General features: G+C 41.8%; 1 protein-coding gene across 3 annotated transcripts in view; it reads right to left on the reverse strand.

Moving 5' to 3' along the window:
* Positions 1-19,990, reverse strand: part of SPTA1 (spectrin alpha, erythrocytic 1) — a 64,515-nt gene extending 44,525 nt beyond the window's left edge. For all 3 annotated transcript variants that reach the window (XM_041722156.1, XM_041722157.1, XM_041722154.1), the window contains exons 1-16: positions 19,754-19,990; positions 18,602-18,727; positions 16,539-16,679; positions 15,725-15,871; positions 13,406-13,539; positions 12,733-12,877; positions 10,940-11,094; positions 9,857-9,992; positions 9,639-9,740; positions 8,102-8,239; positions 7,380-7,490; positions 5,680-5,757; positions 5,380-5,535; positions 3,543-3,747; positions 1,764-1,945; positions 219-462 (exon numbers count right to left, since the gene is read on the reverse strand). In XM_041722156.1, the coding sequence (XP_041578090.1) occupies positions 219-462; positions 1,764-1,945; positions 3,543-3,747; positions 5,380-5,535; positions 5,680-5,757; positions 7,380-7,490; positions 8,102-8,239; positions 9,639-9,740; positions 9,857-9,992; positions 10,940-11,094; positions 12,733-12,877; positions 13,406-13,539; positions 15,725-15,871; positions 16,539-16,679; positions 18,602-18,727; positions 19,754-19,990 (2,437 nt within the window). The remainder of the gene's footprint in view (positions 1-218; positions 463-1,763; positions 1,946-3,542; positions 3,748-5,379; positions 5,536-5,679; positions 5,758-7,379; positions 7,491-8,101; positions 8,240-9,638; positions 9,741-9,856; positions 9,993-10,939; positions 11,095-12,732; positions 12,878-13,405; positions 13,540-15,724; positions 15,872-16,538; positions 16,680-18,601; positions 18,728-19,753) is intronic.
* Positions 19,991-22,134: the final 2,144 nt, after the last annotated feature.

Consider the following 22,134-nt stretch of genomic DNA (forward strand, 5'->3'; position numbering starts at 1 on the left):
CCATTCATGGCACAGTTCATGCCTTATTTTGGGTGGTAAAGTTTTCAGTATGAATCTAAAAAAAAATCTTCTATGGAAGACAGGAAAATTGTTCCTGAGTGTGAGAGGGAAGAGCAGGAGTAAACGCTCCAGGCCCCCACTAGCATGTCCCAGATCTCCCCAACAGCCTGCAGCCCCTGGTCTTCTGTGGCTCAGCCCGCTCATGCTCAGGGACTAACCAAGGTAGGTGGAAGCCACTGAGGGCTCAGTCTCTTGGATCCAGGCTTCCTCATCTTCTGTGTCCCTGCAGATCTGATGCAGGTGGAGAAAATCAATGAGCTTCTTTTTCCGGATGCCCATTGGCTCCTTCAGAGCTTCAAACCGGGACACCAAGGACTCTTGCCTTGCTTTTATGTCCCCAGCATCAGGATGGTCTCTTTCTTCAAAATATGCTGCCAGGTCTCTGAGGATGTCCATCTGATCCTGAGGGAGAGGCAGAGTACGGGTCAGGAGGTGCTGTCAGTCTAGTAGGAAGGGGGGTGGTGGCTTCCGCATGCCACAGGTACTGTGTGACAACTTCTAATCACAACTGTGAGACAGTGGCAGGGGATGCCAAAGTCAGGACTAAGAGCTATTTATGGGAAAGTGATTCTTAAACCTCATTTCAGAAAGAATATATAGAGAGGGTGCCAAGGAAGTTAGGGAAACCACAGAGCCTTGGAGTGTTAACCATGGCCCCAAGGGAAACAGAAGGAGCCTTTCTGTCTCCTTCCCCACCCTACCCCCGCCCTCCTCCTTTACACAGGAGCTGCAGGTATAGCTAATACCAAAACTCCCCAGGCTGAAAAGTCTGTGGCATCCCAGGAACAATGCCCCAGAGATGAAATGTGGAGCTTCAAAAAGGAATCTTACTGTTTCGTTACCTTATTTCAACCTCCATCAAGCCATCTTTGGAGCTATCTAAGACTGAGTTTGTTTCGTGTTTTCTGTGTCCTGTATATTATTTGTCTTTCCCATTTAACAGAGGAGCAGACATCCTAAAAGTGTATTTTAACAAGACAGACCAGTAGGACTTTCTAGGCAACAGCTCTGTTCCCTAAAACAGAAGGATCAAGCTAGGGACCCCTCCAATAAGAAAGTGAGTCAACTAGACATGAGTTCTCCAGAAAATCCCCCAGGGTCCACACTCTAACAACTCACTGGATAAATTCGAGTGACAGTCTGGGGGGATGTCAGAGGAATAACCCTGACACTAGGAGCCTATCCATCCACATCCTAGTCCTCACCCTGATGCCAATTTTTTTCTGTGACCTTGTGGAAATCACTTCAATGCTACATCCTTCAATGTTCTGAACTAACAAAGCAGTAGGATTAAAGATTATTTTCAAGCTTTGAATCGTGGAGTGCCAGAACAGGAAGAGGTAATGCTGGCCATTGTACAGAGGAGCATATGGAGATGTGAGAAGGTGAAAAGATGCACCAAAGATCGCATAACCAGTGAACGATGAGCTGGATAACGAGGCCCACGTTTCTGCAGTGGGGGTGTGATGCCATAAAGAGGAGAGCCCATGAAGTCCCACCAGCCTTGGGGTCCCAACAGAGATGACCGCCCCCAGAAAATGGCTACACTAGACAAGATTTAGAAAGGGGCAGCTGACCGACTACAATGCTGGAATTTTACCTCTGGCTTCTTGCTCTTTCTCTTTTGAGAGTGACTTACTACCTGTGTGCTCAGTGCATGCATGGCCGTTCTGGCCTGTTCTGGCCAAGATCCGGCAACGGACCTGATGGCTGCCCACAGCGGACTCCAGGAAGCCGTGTTTCCTGAGTAGGTTTTGCACATCTGCCAGGCTTTTTCCGTAGTCCTCGGCGGCGGCCTGCTGCTCTGCCTCGCCCAGCCAGTGCTCCAGGTCTTCCGCAGTATTCTTGAATTGCAGCTCCTGGTTGGCTTCATACAGCTGGGTCCCTGGAATGAGGCATTACGTCTGAGACAGGGACCATGACTCTTCCCCCATCACATAGTCATGTACCTTCCATCGAGCTTAAGGAGAAATATAATACTTTGATAATCTATTTAGAAAAAAAACCATATCCATCTCTCATGTGATTATGCAAAAAAATCACCTTAAATTTGTAGAATTTGGATGGTAATTGTTTTAAAATTTAGTAGCATTCGTTCTCAAAACAAAGATAAACAATCAGTTTATTCCGCGGTGAGGAGGTACAATCTTGTTGTATCAGGTCCTAACCATCTTGAATATTTTTGTACATCATGTGTTACTCTTTATTGAGACCTCCTTTTCAAAGGGATTCTAACCCAAACTCCATATTTCCCAAGAGAAGTATAAAATTGGAGGACACCTGGGTGGATCTCCAGTTGAGCACCTGCCTTCGGCCCAGGGCGTGATCCTGAGACCCCCGGGATGGAGTCCCGCATTGGGTTCCCTGCAGGGAGTCTGCTTCTCCCTCTGCCTGTGTCTCTGCCTCTTTCTCTCTCTCTCTCTCATGAATAAATAAATAAAATCTTTGTGGAAAAAAAGAAGTATAAAATTGGACTGCTTCTGTTTGAAAGTTTGAACTGTCTTTTTATAAATGTCTTTCTCAGAACATTGCCAGCCTTTCATGATGCCTGTCCTTCATCATGAGCCATGCCTCACAATTTTCTCTTCCAGAAAATGTTTTGATTATCCACAACATTCTCAGCTAAATTCTTTATTCTTTGACCTTACAACAATTATTTGCATTATTTCTGTGAAGCAATTACTAATTTCTCCTGATGGTGAGGAATAGTAGTAACATCTTATGGCTACTATTAGGTTGGATTTTTTTCCCAAACCAAAAATTACGTTAGGATGATATCTAAAAGAACCAACATGGTATATCTCTTCTATAACCATGGCAGAGTCATGTCCATGATGGAGTCTGTGTCTAACAAGCAGAATATTGACAGGAAAACCTCATTATTTGTTAGTCACAACTGCATGAATTTTTGAGAGAGGTGAGGTTAAATGTAAGAAATTATTCAAGCAGATGTGTGGGATACTTTTTTTAAAGACCTTACAACAGAGTCTGAACACTTTCAGTTGGTGAAAAACGCAAGTCATCAAGCCCCATTTATAAGAGTAAAATATTGTAGGAACATCACATGTGGTACTGGCAACCTTTTAATGTCAACTTTAATAACCTGGGTCATAATATCATCTTATCTATAGAACCCAAGATGTAGAACCTAATTTAAGGACACTAGTTTCAGATGTGTAGCCAATACTGGATTCATGGCTCAAGAATATTTATTTGGGAGAAAGAAAAAAATTGGCAGGACCAAAGTGAAGAAAACAGAAGTAATTTCACTTGAGGGTGCATGCATGGAGAAAACATAAAATTGTACATATTTAATGTGTTAAATTTAGGTTGGGTTATAAAAACTTCTTGGTCGACACAAGAAAGAAATGAGTGGCATCCCTTCTCATGGCAGTCACCAGGCAAATTCAAAGCAATAGAGATTAAGATGGTAGGTTCCAGGATTTAGGAGGTAATTTTTTACCAAAACCTCTGTTTCTCACCTTTCTGCTCGGTAACTTCCAGCAACTCCTTCCAGAGGCCGACAACCTCACTTACACGAACCTTCACCTTGTCCGAGGCATAGTGATCAGCCTCGATCATCTCCTGGCCAGTTTTCTCTAGTGTATCAAGCAGGCGTTGATTTTCTTCCAGTTCCATTTTAAATTCTTTTTGCTTTTGAATCTGGCTCTTCAAGTTCTGTATATCCTAAATTCAAAAATAAAGGAAACTATTATCTGAAGAATCAGGAGCAGAAATTTTGAGGATGGGGTTACCTTTCACTATAAATACAACTACATGAAGGAGAGGAAAGAAGAGAATTGTCATAGTCCAAGTACTGAGCCAGATTATGTGAGTAAACTCATGTGGCCAATCCCTCCTTCTAGCCACATGGCACACATGGCTAATCATGCGTGCCTTTCTACAGAGCCTAGATATCTCCTGAAGATCATTTTAGATACGGCACCCCACGCAAATTTTAACCATCAATCAGACATTATCAACAATAACTAAACTAAGGACAGAACCCAAATGTCCATTGACTAATAGAAACATATGTATATGGGTTCTTTCCATAGTTTAGTTATTGTTGATTATATATATATATATATATATACATATATATATATATATATATATATATATATTTGCAATGACATGGATGGGTCTAGAGTATATCATACTAAGAGAAATAAGTCAGCCAGAGAAAGACATATACCATAAGACCTCACCCAAATGTGGAATTCAAGAAACCAAACAGATGAACAAGAGCAGTCATGAAAGATGACAATTTTTTCCCATTTCCATCCTCATGCATGAGCCATCCATCCATTTGCCTCATTTGGAGAAGAACTGTTTACTCTGTATACCCTGGAACCACACCTCCTCCAGAGAACACAAGCATATTATTTCCAAGTTTCACAAAGTGAAAGGTACAGATAAGATGTTCATAGTTCTATAAAGATATAGAAATAAAAGGATTGAGGTATACATTTGAAATGGAATTATGTTTAGAAAAGTAAATATTGGGAATAGGTATTGGCCTAGAAATAAGGAGACTAATTCTAGCCTTGATTGTAAATGTGAAAGTTTATAAGTACATATATTTGTGTCTAATAGTTTATATTGCATGACACTTATGAGTAAAAACTATATCTTTTACACAACCCCAAGGTAGAGAAATCTATAGCTCAGAAATAAGTCAAGAATTTCCCCAAATCACATAAACTGAGACAGAACAGGGAGGGAATTCAAGTCGAGGATCACCTTCCCCAGAATTCATGCATCTAATGCTTATGTTAAAATGCTTTCTAAATAACTGGATAACTTTGGGCAAGTCACTTTCCAATTCAAATCCTTTGTTTCCTCATCAGTAAAAATAAGGAGTTGTTCCACTCTAACTACAAAACTGTGTAACTCTGCATTATGCCCAACCTTGAGGTTATCTTTGGGCTCTTGGTGGCTTTTAGTAAATTTGAGTGTACATGAGGATCAAACACAATGTTTTTGTACTATAAGGGTGCAGAAGGGAGCAACAGAGGTAGCCAAGGGACAAAAAGCAGCGAAATAAGGAGCAATCCCTCCCTACCCCCATTCTGTTATAGAACATTAGAAGTTGTGCTGGAGCAAGCAAAGAAGTGAGAGGCAGGAAGACACAGGAAATCCAGAAACCAGGGTCTTGGTTGGCCTTTAATGAAATATCTTGCCTTGAAGGGCTTATGGCCCTTCTCTGTAAAGGAGGCTCATCTGCTGAACTCTGGCATCCTTTCAGGTCTAAAACTCCAGTCCCACGAAGCTAAGTCCTGATGAGTATGCCCAGGGTCTGAAAACCTTGCTTACCTTATAATCTTCATCATCTGCCAACTTTTTCTTCTTGGTGATCCAATTCTTTAGGTAATCTGAGTCCTCATACAGTTTTTGCAGAAGCCTCGAATCCTCTAAGAGTTTGCGCCGGGTGGCAGCCTTCATACGCAGGGCATCCCGTCGGGCCAAGAGCTGAAAAATCCATGATAACACCCATGGTCAGCAAAGCTAAATATGGACACATGCGATTCACTGCCCAGCTTGGTCCCTGGGGCCCCAACACTCCTCGGGCCCCAGGGCACAGACAGGCAGACACATTTGGGGCTTCTGACATACTTTATCTCGAAGAGCAGCAATGTTCTCCGAGTCATAATGGCCACCATCAATCAGCTTCTTTGCATTATTGTCTAAGATCTGAAAAACAAAAACAATAAAAACCAACGTGGCTTTCCTCAGTGGCCCCCCGGGAAATAGTCACCGTTTGGCTAGTAGCTGTTTAAAGAGGAAATGTGGGAAATATGGGAAGAGAACAACTTTCAGGATCAGAGATCTAGGTCCTAGTTCTGATTTCTATTACAAATTCTCTCTTAAAATGTGTATTTGATAAATTAATTAACCTCTTTTATGTCACAATATTTTTAATATCTAGATTATAGTAAATGAATTTTGATGTCACTTGAAGGTGATATTTGATCTATTCTTAATTTTTTAAGATTGTATTTATTTATTTGTTGATAGATAGATGATTGATAGATAGATAGATGATAGATGATAGATAGATAGATAGATGATAGATAGATAGATAGATAGATAGATAGATAGATAGATAGATAGATAGATGATAGAATATGTATAAGTAGGGAAAGGGGCAGAGGAGGAGGGAGAGGGAAAGAATCCCAAGCAGACTCCATACTAAGCATGGAGCCCAACTTGGGGCTTGATCTCATGACCAGAAAATCATGACCTGAGCAAAAACTGAGAGTCAAAGACTTAACCAACTGAGACACCCATGTACTCTTATTCTTGAATTTTCAAGAGGAAGCACTTTGGATATGGTTATATCCAGTGGCCAGCCCCTTTCTCTCTTTCTCCCTTTCCCTTCCTCCTCCTTCTCTCTCTTGACCTATCTGTCATACATATTTATATGTACATCTCTGGCCTCATAGGCATAAGGGTCAGAAATTTTTTCATATTCATTCATGAGCTCCTCAAATTGTTAGAATTTACGATGGATTGAGTGATTGGGGATAGGAAAATAATCTAAAATTAATGATAGCATTTTATAAGCAATAACTTATCTTGTACCAATGAAATCTTTTACCAATGAAAATAAACAGAGCAAACATATGGATGGATAAGGGACCATATTAATCACCATACTGACTATAGATTAACATAACTTGGAATTTTATTGTCATGGTGTGGCTGCTGCCAGTGGTGGTAGTATATGTGCATGTGCGTGAATTAAAAGCCAACATCAGTCAAGGGTACAGCCAAAGACATACAGTACATTGGACCAATAAAATCCTCCCACGCTTGTCTGAGCCCTGCTTCTACATTGACCAGTTTCTAGGACATTGTAACGAAGGGTTCACAGGAAAACTGTGGTCTCAGTAGATGAGAAATGCAAAGCTGAAGATATATAGGAAAAGAATAGATGTCGCTTAGACGTCTAGATTTTACTAAAGAAAACTAAATGGAGACATTACTGGAGAGGAAAAAAAACCTAAAAAATGTAAACAATACATTTCAAATTTCCGAGTAATAATTCCATATCAGATATGGATCCAATAATATCTATTTACACTAGAAAAAAAAACAAAACAATCATGCACTTTGTCAGAAAATGTAAATGGCTAAAAAAAAAATCTTTAAAAACCTTCTAAGTATGCTTTGTAGAGTAAGAAATGTGATCACAAAAATGGGTATAATTCCTTTTCTGGGTGTTTCCTCTTTTAAGAAGAACCCTCATGTTACGTGTGACCCTCATATTGTATGAGGTGGCCATAGAGCCAGCACCAGGGCCCACTGCTTACTATGATCTTCTCCTCCTGGGCGGTGAAGGCCTCCTCAAAGTCATCATGCTTCTGAAGAAGGGCTTCCACGCTGCCTAGGGAGTTCCCCAAGTCCTCGTTCTCCAAGAAGGCCTATAGAAGGTAGAGAGATACATCTCAGCTCTTCGTCATTGGTGAGAAACATTGCTTTTGGAACATATGTGAGACAAAGACTTAGGATGGTGAGAAGATGGTGGAAGAGCAAGGTGGGATTAGCACATGGTGGGATGGTGGGTAGGGACTAACCTCAAGCAGCAGGAACTTCAGAATCCTCCCCTGTCCTGCCACACAACTTCACCATCTTTGTCTCTGGTTCTGTCCATGTAGAATTGTCCTCACTAATCCAAGCACCATTCCAACCTCCCAATGCTGCCTCAAGAGGACCACTCACCTCCTCCAGGAAATTTCTGGTTAACTTGGCCTGACTTGTCACAACTTTCTATTCCTGACCCCTTAGCATTTTGATATTCATTCAGCCCTATGTTCAGTTGAAGTTAACGCCTCTCTGCTGTGTTTTTAGGTATTGTTTTAGGCATCTGTTCACGAGGGAATTGTAATAGTCTCTTGTCCTTGTAGGTCACCCTCCACTTCCTAGGACAATCTCCAGCCTACAGAAGTGGTTGTGATGGTGCTGATGGTAGTCATGTGATAAATGAGGGGTAGGAGAAATGGCTTCTGAACACTTGCTGAGCCCCTCCTTTTACCTCTTGTCTGCTCATCCAGCTGTCCACTTGCTCACTGTCACGATAGAAGAGGTGTAAGAGCATGCACTGCACATACTGATGCTGTCGCTGCTTCCACAGTCCCAGCAGGGCAGCCCAGTCACTGGCAAGTGTTGTCATCTTTGGAAAGGAAGAGAAAATGTGAGTCTCTAATAAATGCAAGGGCTTTAGAAGGATGCACAAAAGGCTCTTCTCCAATGACTTCAATGTGTGAGTAACTATAGCAGGGCAAAATGAGATAAATGCATTGCAGAGGTATAACAACATACTTAATATGTATAAATGAGGAAGAAAAGATGAATTCTAATTGGAAGAAGCAGGGAGTAGAAGTGTGGGAAGTATTGTACCAAACAGAGGTTTAAAGGATGAGGTTTAAAGGAGATCAGGATTGCAGGACATACCAGGAGCGCACCATTACTCCAAGGACTTGTTAGATTAGAGCGCTCCAGAGAAAAGTGCAATGTCTAAAAAAGGTGGATACTTGATGAAGTTGAACTTTATAGAGCACTTAAATGATTAGACTGAGAGGTTCACATTCTCTTCTGAAAGTAAATAAGAACTACCAAGGAAAGAGAAAGGCCACATTCTGAAACCCATAAGAGCCTTTGTTCCTGCCCACACATCTGCCTGAGAAATTCCAATTTATTAGCACCACTGTTAACTCCATCAAAAAGGCAGCACCGATTCTCAGAATCCCAGGATAACCGGTATGTTTGCAAGGATGTAGGTTTCCTCTGGCAGAAAATTGTTAAAAATTAAAAATCCATGCTTGAGTTTTTCCATAGAGTTCTGGGTGAATTCAAAATATGGCCATCTCAACCTCATCCATCTGCCAGCACTAGAGGCTGTGCTTGAAATCTAATGAAATGCAAAGAGCCTACAAATCCTATTTTAATGATCATCCCAAGGATTTCCTGTGACCCTGTGACTGAAACAAAATCTCTCAGGGGTCAGGGGTCAAGGCCAGTCCTTGTGATTCGGGAGATTAAGAGGATGGCAAACCTGATTGTTCATTCAGTGGGATTCTGACTATTTAAAGCTTTCCTCTATTTAATGTAGATCTGAGAAACACAGATACAGGAAAATCAGTGTGATTTGAGGCTTTATAGAGGAGAGAGGAAAGCAAGGCATGTGCCAGGCATCTTAGGGAATCCAAAGATGAATAGGTGCAGTCCTCAAAGAATTCACAGTCCAGAGGTGAACATAGAAAAGCGATAAAGCAGAGCATGTATGGCAAAGCAAGGTGGTATGGAGATTTCAAATTAGGAGAAGGCAAATTGATGAAATAAGGTGAGTTCAGGAAATAGGGGATCAGAGGTGAGGAAGCACACATCACATCCTGAGAATTGCAGATAACTCAACTTAGCTAAGGCAATATATGAAAGAAGCAGTGTGAAATTTGGGTCAATATTAAGACGTTGATATGACTTCTCTTCCTATTCAGAGATGATCATATTCTGATGGGATTAAGTGGGGCTAAATATGTATCAACATTTCACACACTGTTACACTGGATTACCTTTTCCTGAACTTCATCAGCAGCATCATGACTGGCGTCCAGCAGTTCCTGACCAGTCTCATTAGCATATTGAAATCGGTCCTCGTAAGATTCGATCTCGTGCTATGGCCACAAGGCAAAAATGTCTTAAAATGCAGCAAGAAACTCTCTGGCACTCTTGCCCCCCCCCTCTTCCTCCCACGGGGTGGAGGGCGGTGGAAGTGGGGGCTCTTGCCTACCTTGTGCTGCCGGTGCCTGTCCAGCAGGGCCTCCCCACCAGCCACATCTTTGGGCAGCTCATCAGCATTGATCAGGTCTGTCTTCTCCTTCATCCAGCCTGAGAGCTCCTCATAGTCAGATAAGAACCTCTGGTACCTGCAGGGAAGGGAAGAAGGGAAGGGAATCCCAGGAGAAACCAGGTATAAGTGGACTTTGAGCTAAGACTCCGGGTTGGGTTGAGCTGAGACGTGCAATGTACTCCTCACCCTAATTCTACCCCTTCCATTCCCCTGATGTGCTTCAGGTCCTTTAGTGAAGCAGATTGTCCTTCCCTCGGGGCTGCTGACTCCTGGGATGACTGTGCCATCCTGCGGTGAGGTATGTGGGCATTGCTTTGCCAACATCACAAGGTCTCATCTACCCCACAGGCACTTGAAGTGCAGCAAAGTACTCCCAAGGAGGCCACTAAATAAGACATGGCATATAAATAACAGGAAACACCTGGTAGGAAAAGGGATCTTTCAGGTTAGGAATTCAGGTTAGGAGCCTCTGTGCACCCTAGCTCACCCTTAACCCTATTAATAAAACTGAAACCACTAAAACCATTACCTATTCAAATAATTAAATGCTTGCCAGTTAATTTGGAATTGTAAAAGGAAGATAAACGCTGTTTTCTGGGGTTTTAGTGACTACCTATAGATATTAACTATTGAAACGATTACTCAGCTTTTTGGCAAGCTAACCCACATTCCGGAAATAATTCTAGATTTATTTTTAAACCCTTCAGCTTGGAAATTTATTTCAGTTCCTAAGCTAGGGCCAGGATTTTGATATCTCTTCCGCTGCTTTTCCAGGTCCTTGGACCACGGGCCACTTCATTTAGCATCCGACAACTATGCAGGTAGAGGAAGACCGAAGGGGTTCAGTGAGGGAAGGTGTCATGTGGGTGTCATGTCAGCTGTCAGAGGACTCCTCTTAACAAGTAAACCTTTCTCTTCTACCACTAAGTAGACTCCCTCATTATTTGATTCTTTTCATTCTTAATTTCTGCTTTTGATGTTATATCTGTAGAGATAGAGCAACAGGGAGGAGGGATTTCTCACCCGTAGGAAGCCTGCAGCTTCACATATCTGGTGGTAGCCAAGGCTCGAATGTGCTCCCAGTTGGAGATCAGATCCTCTTTCATCTGTTGAATCCCAGGTGCCTCTGGAGGATGGGAAAGCATGAGCTTGTCTGCTTTGGCGCATAACTCCTTCACCTTTGGGATGAAACAGAAACCTAGTGGGAAATCCAAGCACTCTGATTCATCCTGACAAAGTTTTGTGGGCGAAATCTCACACAACAGTTATACGAATACTAATAATTTAATATACTTACATTAGTAATTTTATATTAATATGCTAATGTCCTATGTCAGCAATAATGATCTACTGACCACTTTTGTCTCTTGTTGAGTGCTTATTGTTCAGCACTTCACACGCATGTCCTTGTCCTTTTAAAATAATACTCAGAGGGGGAAACTGAGTGAGGAAAAATTAGAGAGGAAGACAAACCATGAGAGAGACTCCTGACTCTGGGAAGCAAAGGGTTGCAGAAGAGGAGGTGGGTGGAAGGATAGGGTAATTGGGTGACAGGCATTAAGGAGAGCATGTGATGTGATGGGCACTGGGTGTTATACTATGTGTTGACAAATTATTTAGATTTTAAAATGTTAAAAAATAATAAAGTAAATAAAATAAAATATTCAGAGGTAGAAACTCTTCTTATGTCCCTTTTATATGAAAACTGAGAGGTAGGGTATTTTATTTACACAAGGTCGTTTAGCTCCCAAGTGTCAGAAACAAGGTTTAGACCTCAGACTGTCCTTCACCACCCTCTCTACTGTTTCCATAAATACTATTGTGGAAATCAGAGAGACACTTCTGCCCAGGAGAATTTCTGCCAAGATTTTCAGCGATGCCAGACCATTCTGAGAACAATGCCTAAGGAGGAGAGCCACTGGGGCAAAAATGTGGGTTTGGGTGACTTTCCATATGTTACCATTAGTGCTTTCATTATATTTAACTATAATCAGGTGTTGTCTGGAATTTGACATTTCATTATCATTATGCAACAAGTTATGAAATTTTATTATTCATTATTAGGGGGAAAAAGACTAAATGCAAAAATGGAGCAAGAATGAAAGAAATCAAATAATAGGATAGTTTTCAGAAACTGGCTCCAGGGACAAAGCTAAGGTCAGGGAGCAGCAGGTAGAGACCTCCAGTGGGCTGATTCCACTGTATGCACTCCAGAGGAGTTAGCTGAGGTTATAGGTGATGTTGTAAGGGAAGAGCGAGGATGGGAGGGCGTCAGGAGTCAGAGCTTGCTCCAAGCTCAAGCATGCCTTTGTCTAGTCATCTAGGGATAAGGACTGGAGTCTTCCAGCTTTCAGAAGAGAGCCCAAGGGTGATTAAGTAAGGTGCCCTAGGTGTCTCTGAGTCTATTTAGAAGGAAGAGGAAGAAAAAGAGGAGAAGGAGAAATTTCTTCCCTTATCACTGAGTCAAGGACAAAAAGAAACAGGATTCAGCTGGTTTGACAAAAGGAAAGATTCTCTGACTGCAGGTTCTGGGTAAGATTAGAAAACCATTCTTGGAGGTATCTTTTTTGTTTTTAAGTCATGAAGCACATTACAAAACCACAAGAGTATATGAAACATGTACGTATATGTAAATAAAAATAAAGGACATCCAATATCCATGTACAAGTTATGAACTACAACAAGGAAGTATATTCAGGGCCAAGGAATTTCTCCTTTGTCAAACTAGTGAATTTACTATGTCCTCTGGAGGCAGAGTGGCCACCATATACCTCTTCCAGCCCAAGAGGCCACCTATGCTTCCAACAGTGGCTTACCTTGTCCTCCATGACTGCAAGATTCCTCTCAAGGATCTTGTGATTATGAAGTAGGTCCTCAGAGCCAATGAGGTCTTTGCCATAGTCCTCAGAGGTGACTTGAGGCTCCTTCTCCTTGATCCACTGGATGGCTTCAGTCACATCCCTGCCAGACAACAGGAGCCCCAACAAAGAAAATGGCAGGTGCACAGCAAAGACCACCCTGGTTCACTCAGCTAGCAATTACCTTGAACTCCTACTCACTAGCAAAAAGTAATGTAAAGGATTCTTGCTTTGAATGATTTGAGTTGAGTTACAGAGGCCTGGGCAATATCTGGTCATTGGAAGTAGATATACTTCCCACATCTGGGTCAGCTCTTACTGTCTTTTTTCTTCCCAACTCAACCGTCCACCCTCATCCAGTTCCTAATATACTTCCCTTGTCTCTGCAGCATTTCCATTACTAATTCACCGTGCCAGTTTTACTGCTTTGGGCTCTGGTCATCACACACTTGGCTACAGGGTGGGTCACAGTTGCCTCAACTACACTCTTCATTGCTGCCTTAAGTGCAAGCACATGACTTACTTTGGTTTGAGATATTGGCCACTGATTGCTAACAGTAGTCAGAGGCTAGCACAAGTACAAACACGTGCTGTTGCAGAGTTTCCCATGATGTGTTGGCCAAATTCACACCTTTTGAATCGCTGGAGATCTGCAGCACTGGACAGTGTTTCCTTTCGCTGCAGAGCCAGGTCATAGAGACGCTCCCAGGCAACATTCACCTCATCCTGCTTCTGCTTGATCAAGGGCAGCTCAGGGTGGTTCTCCTGTGGGAAGAACCAGTACTGGCATTAGACAAAGGTGAGAATATTCCAAAAATCATTGAATACTTCTCATTTCACACGGGTTCCTACTTTGCCAGGAATGGAGAATGACCTTGCAGCCAGGCCCTGATCTTTGCCTTAGCCCCGCGCCCTAGCTTTAACCCAACCGAATATTACCAAAATCTAGAGGCCAAACCACCAGATACTGTCTGTATCTTTTTCTCACAGCACTGAGACAGCCTATTAACATGGATTGCCCAGCCCCTGTGTTATTTTCAGAATTCCACTCTGATGCTTGCTAAGTCCCTTGAGAATCAGGAGGAAAAATTTCCCTCTGTGAAATATGACTTTATTTTCCACAACTCGGCTACTGTGGTTCTTAACTCCTTTGGGGTCCTGACACCTTTGAGAATCTAAGAAGAGTTGTTTCCCTCTTCCCAGAATTATACACACATGCACACACATTCAATTTCTCAGAAAATTCCGTACATCATTGCACACCATCTGAAGCACTGAGATTTGTGAATACTAGATTAAATTAATGGCATCAGCTTATTTTGACACTTGTGATTTTGAGCAGTTCCTATACTCCTCTGTCCCTGTCTCTTGGAATGTCCATTCCCATTCTGAAGCCTCTCCACACAGAATTTTCTACATTCTCCTTCCTGAATGTATAGCCCTTTCTATTTATAGTTGTGTGGGTCCCACTCTTCAAGAGCGGAGGACACATTCTTTTCTGGATTAATCCTTCCTAAAGTTGCTTAGATAAAGTGGCCATATTACTTTGCCATGAAGACCTCCTTGCAAGAGGGGAGGTCCGTTTCCTCAGGCTTTGGATCTGGGTTGGCCTATGATTGGCTTAGTATAGAATGTGGCAGAAATGATATGAACTCCTGCCCTTCAGCCAAAGAGGCCCTTCGGCTTCTGTTCTTACCTTTGGAACACTGACACATAAAAAATATGCTCTGCTGGGAAGTGAGAACCAAGGCCCCAGACATGGAAGCAAGGTGTTTTTAGACCCTCCACCCCAACTGAGCCACCAGATAATTGCAGCCACTCAAGAAAACCAGGTGCGGTCAGGAGAATTGCCTAGCTGAGCAGCTGAATCACTGAATCTGGAAGAAAGAAAATGTTTGTTTTTCTAAGTTTTGTAGTGGCGTGTTAGATAGTCCTGAATAACCAAGGAACTTCCACAATGAGACAAAGGGGGTAGAGAGAGAAAGTTTAGAGATGGCTGGAAACGTGGCCTGGGAAAAAATTGAGATGCAGGCTATTTCCCCCAACCCATGCATCCTGAAGTCTGGGTTCTGTTAATACAGAAGGATTGTTCCCATCCTGGAGCTTCAGTGATGGTGAAACCAAATGGGAAACACAATGATCAATGGTTAGAGTTTCTAATTCCCTTGTATCATGTAAAAACCAGGCTGGCTCCCCAGTTTTCCTGCATATTCCACGGTTGTTTATTCTCACTCTGAATAGTTTTCTCAGACATTGAAAACTTATTTAAACGTTTTCTTAAATGAATGAAAGTAAAACTGTCTCCCTTCTTCTTTCCCCCACTCACAATAAATCATGCATAATGACGTCATATACATTATGATAGCCAATCATTATTTTATATTCTTTGCTACTTTATGCTGGTTCTTCTTCATGAGGAAAGGGTGCAGCTTAAACACAAGTGGCAGGTGTTCTGCACAAGAGTTACATCGTGTGGGTCTAGTTCTTCTGCACACATGCATGTGCACACACATGTGTGCACACATACACTGTCTTTCCTTCTCACACCTCTATGTCCATGGACCGGCAAGAGATGGACCCAGATAGGAGATGACACTGCCCTGGGCATATTTTTTTAAGCTTATTTATTTATTTATTTATTTATTTATTTATTTATTTATTATGAGAGACACAGAGAGAGAGAGTCAGAGACACAGGCAGAGGGAGAAGCAGGCTCGCTGCAGGGAGCCCAATGCGGGACTCGATCCTGGGACCCTGGGGTCACGCCCTGAGCTAAAGGCAGGTGTTCAACCACTGAGCCACCCAAGTATCCCTCCCCTGGGCGTGTGACCACAGGGACATGCATCTCTGTTTTCTCACAATGTCTCATGTCCTTCATGTCCCACCCACTGATGGCCGGGAGGTTCTGGATGCCAGAACCTTTGCCTTGCACTGACCCTTTGCTCCTCACCTCGGCACACTCGTTGGCATACTGGTTTATTCCATCCACTTTCTCCTGCCGGGCTGCCAGCTCCACTTGGAACTCCTCAAACTTCTTATGTAGAACCTCTGTACGTTCCCAGTCCTCACCCAGCTCCACTGATGTGACTATAGCCTCCTGTGGACAATAAAAGTCTGCTGAGTTCCCAGCAAACAGTTTCTGTAATTCTAATGCCCCAAACCATTGCCTGCACAACCAGGAGAGTTCAGAAGGGGAGGCTGGTAGAGCTTGGGGGCAGCCCTTTAGAAAAGGTCCTGAAGCAGGAACATATTTCCTGAGGGAGAACATTGTTGGCCAAAGCTCCTGGAAGCACCCTTTTTTGTTCTAGAATATGAAAAATAAATTCATCCTGGTTCTACTCAATTCAGCACATGGAGTATCTACAAACACGTTGCGGTAAACACTTACTTGGGTGTATCTTCCGTTCTAACTATGGGATTATTCCTTAAGTGTTTAGCAAAATAGAAACCTCCATACTTACAGGTCCTGAGAGGCAACCCTTACGAAAAGAGCTGGCAACGCTCAGCTTGGACTGAGAGTAAGGGCAAATATTTAGGAGAAGGAGCTCTAAGGGTCACGGCAGGCAGGCAGGGACAAGCCTAGAGCACTTTTTCCCATGCACAATATCAATAATCTCCAGGATACCTCCAAATCTTTGCCAAAATTCCTTCCTTCAGGGAACAAAGGCCAGGAACAGACACCCTGACTGCTTTACGAATAGCCTGTATTAGAATGCCTGGGATGGGGATGGGAAGTCCTGTTCGTGGCCTGTGTGACCCCGTACCTTGTCTCCGATCCACTCCAAGATGTCAGCACACTGCTGCAGGTACTGCTGGAGCTTCAGGGCCCGCAGCAGCAGGGCACCCCTCTCCTGAGTCAGCTCTACCAGCAGGTTCCATATTTTGTGCAGCTCTTCCAGATGGGTCTTTGGGAGAAGATGCAAAACTGCTCAGACTCCGTATCCACTGTGGAGCAGGTACAGATGCAGAGACGTGTGCAGAGAGGGGCCTGGATAAAAACCTCATTCACTCGTGCATTAATTGCTTAACAAATGTTTAAAGGAGGAAATCAGTAAGTGCTCAGGAGTAGCTATTAAACCAAGCTGCATAACATCTGCCATAAGAGAAGAAGATGCTTAGAGCTTTTAGAGGATGAAATGATTACAAACAGTAAGACAGGGTGGAATAAGGATTCACGTAATGGCGCTCGGTGTGAATTGAAGCTTGAGGAACAGATAGGATTTTCATAGGTAGATGACGGGCAGAGGGTGATCTAAGTACTGGGAAGAAATTCAGCATGAACTGTCTGCCAGAAAGAATAAGAGCTGCAATGTTGCCAGTTTATAAGGGAAATTAGTGGCACCAAAGCAATAAGAGAATTTTGAGGCTTTATATTTGCAGGCTTTGATGCCAGGTGAGCTTAGAAGATCATGTATTACATGACTTGTAAAATTGAAGGTACTATCTACGTCATGTTCTCAAGAATCTTGTATTTTTCAACCACTCCACTGTTAGACCACATTTCTCTCTGAATCCTACAGTTCTGTGGTCTAATAGAGCACAGGGAGTCTGACAGTTGTGAAGATGTCTCAAACATTTCTCAACTATTTTAATTGATTAGGGGATTGGTGGCACACAAAGCTGTGAATAATACAAGAATAATTTCTATTTTATATCAATAAATAACTTGCTGAGATTTTTTGTTGTTACGTTCTCTTCAGTTAGGTTCTCTTCTGATTAAAGTCTGTGTCCTCAGACTATATTTTTCTTGACAGTAAAATGGACTAGAATTTGTAAGCTAAATGTGGAAAGACTAGACCCAATTTTTAAATATGTCACATAAATTTGGCTTGGTGGTTTCAAAAATACTTAAGCAGTAAAAACAAACAAACGGGAAAAAAAAATCTACTAGCATGGAAGAGATCGTGAATTGACTCTATCAACAGAAACCATTATATGATCTCATTCATTTGGGGAATATAAAAAATAGTGAAAGAGAATAAAGGGGAAAGGAGAAAAAGTGAGTGGGAAATATCAGAAAGGGAGACAGAACATGGAAGACTCCTAACTCTGGGAAACGAACTAGGGGTGGTGGAAGGGGAGGAAGGCGGGGGGTGGGGGTGACTGGGTGACGGGCACTGAGGGGGGCACTTGATGGGATGAGCACTGGGTGTTATTCTATATGTTAGCAAATTGAACACTAATAAAAAACAAATTTATATATATAAAAAAAACCCGGTTGGAAGACTGTGGAAATTAAGTCAGAGGAGAGTTGATACATCAGTAATGAATTCCAAATTGGTGACAGTCCTCAGTCCTCAGTATTTAGGGGAGATTTTCTGAAGACAAGGAATTTTAGGAGCTTTTTTAAATGAATGGAAGAGTGGGTTTTGAGAACTATAATATTTGTCATAGCATATGGGCGGTGAAGAGAAGGAGGCATCACAGGCAAGAGAGGGATATATCAAAGAAGATTCACTTGGCAGAGCATCCCTTGTTTGAAAAGTCTAAAGGACGAGGACTCTGAGAGCAGAAGAAATCATTAGAAATGACATTTGGGAAAGCCAATCGTCTGGGACACACAGAACTGGGTTGAAGAGGACTGGATTTTGCAGTGGCCAAGGAGGAATGTGATGCTCTCCCAGGATAGCTTTTGTATCGTAGCTCTTCCCCACTGCCTCAGGGGACATGGGGACATCTGTCATCATTCCTGTCCCACCCCGGTGGAAGATAAGAGGCAAGAACCCCAGTTTCAAGCCACCTACATTATACCTGGCATTGTCAATGAAAACTCTGATAACGTGATCAACCCCTGGAAACGTGTCTTACAGAGCCCTTGTACACTTACTGTGGTTTCCTCGTAGGCAAAATGCCCCTCAACAAAGCGAGTTTCCTTGAGTTCTCTCAGTTCAGGAATGACCCTTGATTTTGCTTGCACTTCTGCTTCAAAGGATTGGTGCTTCCGGTACTTGCCCTGAAGTTTAGAAATCAGAAGTTATGGCTAACGAAGCCTAGTGTCCCTGGGCCACAAAGGGGTTCTTCTGTTCCTTTTCCTACTTTTGGGCAGAACTACTTGTTTCACAACCTAGATACAGTGATAACCCATGACCAGAGCTGGAGAAGTCATATCCTAATAGAAATGGTCACTTCAGGTCCACCCAGGCTCAAAGTCATGGGTCACAGAGAAATATTTTGCCCTGTCCCCATTGCCTTTGGGGAGTTTCCAGTAAATATCCTGTTACTTTTAGGTCTCAGTTGCCATTGGTGGGAATGAAAAGATGTCCCACGTTTGTTCCCCTTCAGAAAAGAGGAAGCAAGTGCTATGAAAAACTGAAGGCAATGAGGAAGTTGATAATTACAATAATGGCTTTTTTTTTAATTGAGAGGTTTCTGCTTATCAGATAATACTCTTATTGTCCTGTATTTATTGATCCTTTAATAGATATCACTTTGTTATTAATGCAGGTGCTGTCTCTCCTACATCAATGACCCCTTTTAGGCAGGTAACCCTTTCTTCTGGTCATGACTCTGTCATATGCTGCAATACAAGGAGGAGAGGAGCTTCCACCCAAGCTCTCCTCCTGACACCTGTCATGTGGACGGAGCTAGGGCATGGAGAGCCCCTTGGAGAAACCCAGGAAAAGTTCCACCAACTCCTATCGCAAGCAGAGTGAAAGCACTGACGTTTCTTCACCTCAAAACATGGAAATTGCCTGATGCATCATAAATTCTTCAACATCTCACTCACTATTATGGCCACAGCTTGACTTCAGATTAAGACTACATGCAAAGAGAGAGTTTCTTCTGTAAAGAAGACACTGAGGCTTTAAGAAGTTAAAGACACGGGCCATTTAGAGGCAGAATTATGGTCCGTGACAGGTAGTCTGAACTTTCTGTGACATTACTCCCTTACAGATAACTAAATATGCACTTATATTACAAGACTGTTTTCCTCCCTGGAGATCTTAGAGTCTGGCCTGAAGTCACAGGAACGGAGTACCTGTATGTTACTTGGGTCTTCATAGCTCTTATCATCTGCGATCTTGAGTTTCTCCAGGATCCACTTCTCTAGGTCATCTGCATCCCGTCTGAAAACCTGGTAGTAATAGGATTCTTCAAGCTTCTGACCCCTCTCAGCAACCAGCTCCTTGAATCTCTGGTAGCGAGTCAACACCTCCTGACGCCTCTTCTGGATCTCCTCCGCTGTTTCCAGCACTTTTGGTCCGCCACTCTCCATAGCCTGAAAGTTAAAAATTTTCTATCTCTTTCTGGTTCTCAAATCTCTGGGATGTCCCTTTTATATGTCCCGAGACATTTACTCATGTTGAACTTATATTTGGATGTCTTGAAGTCTGTAAAATCCTATTGTTACAAGGGCTCTAGTGTATTTACATAATTTCAACCATACACAGCTAATCTTTAAGCTAATAATTCTTTATCATTCAGAACATTTTTCTAACTTTTCACATAAATGTGTGCTGACATTTATTAAGTTCTATAAATAGAAATAATTTGGATGAATGATGAAAGACAAGTATAAATTAACGAAATCACACATTTCAGAGGCATAAAAGAGAGATCAACTTTTGTTTTCTTTTCAAAGGCTAAAAAACTATTGACATGTACTGATCATTCTGAATTTACTTTAATGAATAATTAAACAAGGCTTGCAATAAACTTAATAAACGACATGCACAAACATTTGGAAATGTTTGTTTTTATATATAAAATATATCTCATACATTGTGTACCCCTTTTATTGGCTTTATTCGCAAATCCTACAAATAAAAAGTTTAGATATCCTTCATCCAGTTATCACAAAATTTCAAATTATTAGCTTCTCAAATTATAATTGTCTTTTGCAGTATAAAACATTATACCATTAAACAATATAACTAGGATCTGACCTATTTGGGGCAATGTCCTACAAAATTTCCATAGGGTTTACCTTCATTCATCCAGATATGGGCAGTTTCCCCTAGCTTATCTCAGCCAGATCACTGAACATCAAATTCAAATTTTAATCTTCTTCCTCCCAAAATATAATTGCTCCTTTGTGTATGGTCTTTACTATTTTGGCTACAGAATTGAATCATTCTATGGAGACCAAAATCTTCCTTGCACATTATTTTGCTCCAAGTTACCTGCTTGTTCTCTATGGGTCATTGCTAGATTTTGGGTACAGATAAATGCTAGATTTTGCATTTAGATTTTGATGCTAAATGCAAAGATTGCTAGATTTTGATACTGTATAGTCACAAGCTCAAGGTCATTGTTTAAAGTGATATATTCACCAAAAGACCATTAAAATTAAACTTCTCTACTTCTTAAAAGCCAAGAAACCATTCTTATAGATTCTGTCAAATACAGGACAGGAAGTTCAAAAAGAGACAGCTTTCCTAATTATGTCAATGAGAAATTGTACTACAAAGAATTCTGTACTCACGGTTTCCTTTGGAAGGTGTTTCACTTTTCGTAAAGGTCAAGAACGTGGCAAGGTAAAATGTACCCGAAAGAGAGAGGAAGATGATAAAGAGGGAGAAAGAGAGACAATTCTCATGAAATTGTCTAGCCTTCTTCAGATAAAGATGAAAGAAACGTTATATACATGGAAGAGTCAAAAAAAAAAAAAAAAGAAAGAAAAAAAAAAAACCTTGAGCCCTGCACCTTGCCAGCTACAGTCCACGTTATCTTCAGGAGACAGGTTCATCTGAGGGAGCCACTAACTTGCACAGACGCTGGGTGACTCAGCGGTTCAGAGACTGTGGCTCCATAAGTTCCTCAATAGGACTTCATAAAACATAAAAGTTAGGTTTTTAAATGAAAAATTAGAAAGAAAAAACCCACAATTATAGACATAAAATAAAGAGGCTGTGTTAAAATTCTGTTGTGTTTCTTTGATCAGTCTCAGATTCCATGTCTGAGCATGGTCAATTAGGATGGAACTCTGGATCATCCAACCTTTGGACCCTGCAGAACTAGAGGAACTCGGGGCATGCCTAGGTTCTTGTTCCAACCCATCTCTAGGAAATACAACTCAACAACTTCATCAAACCCAGCCACAGATTTTTAACAGCCTTTAAATCAACAAGATATCCTAATTCTCTCTGTAGAGCCTTTGCCAAAATTGGAAGAAAATTTTATTTCTGGCTTCACAGATTGGGCTTTTAAAAACCTGATTTATCTGTACCCTTAATCATTTAAATGGAAGGAATCAAGGAAGTAAGATATATGTGTGTTTATTTGTATTTCGTGAAGCAAAAATTAGGATACCTTATTTGACAAACTAATGAAATCGCAAGATATTTGAAAACGGGATAGAGTTCTAAAAATGTGGGGAAAAAAAGCCATCCTATTTTAGGAATTATTTTTAATGGAGAG

Source organism: Vulpes lagopus, chromosome 11 (assembly GCF_018345385.1).
Source record: "Vulpes lagopus strain Blue_001 chromosome 11, ASM1834538v1, whole genome shotgun sequence".
Classification (NCBI taxonomy): domain Eukaryota; kingdom Metazoa; phylum Chordata; class Mammalia; order Carnivora; family Canidae; genus Vulpes; species Vulpes lagopus.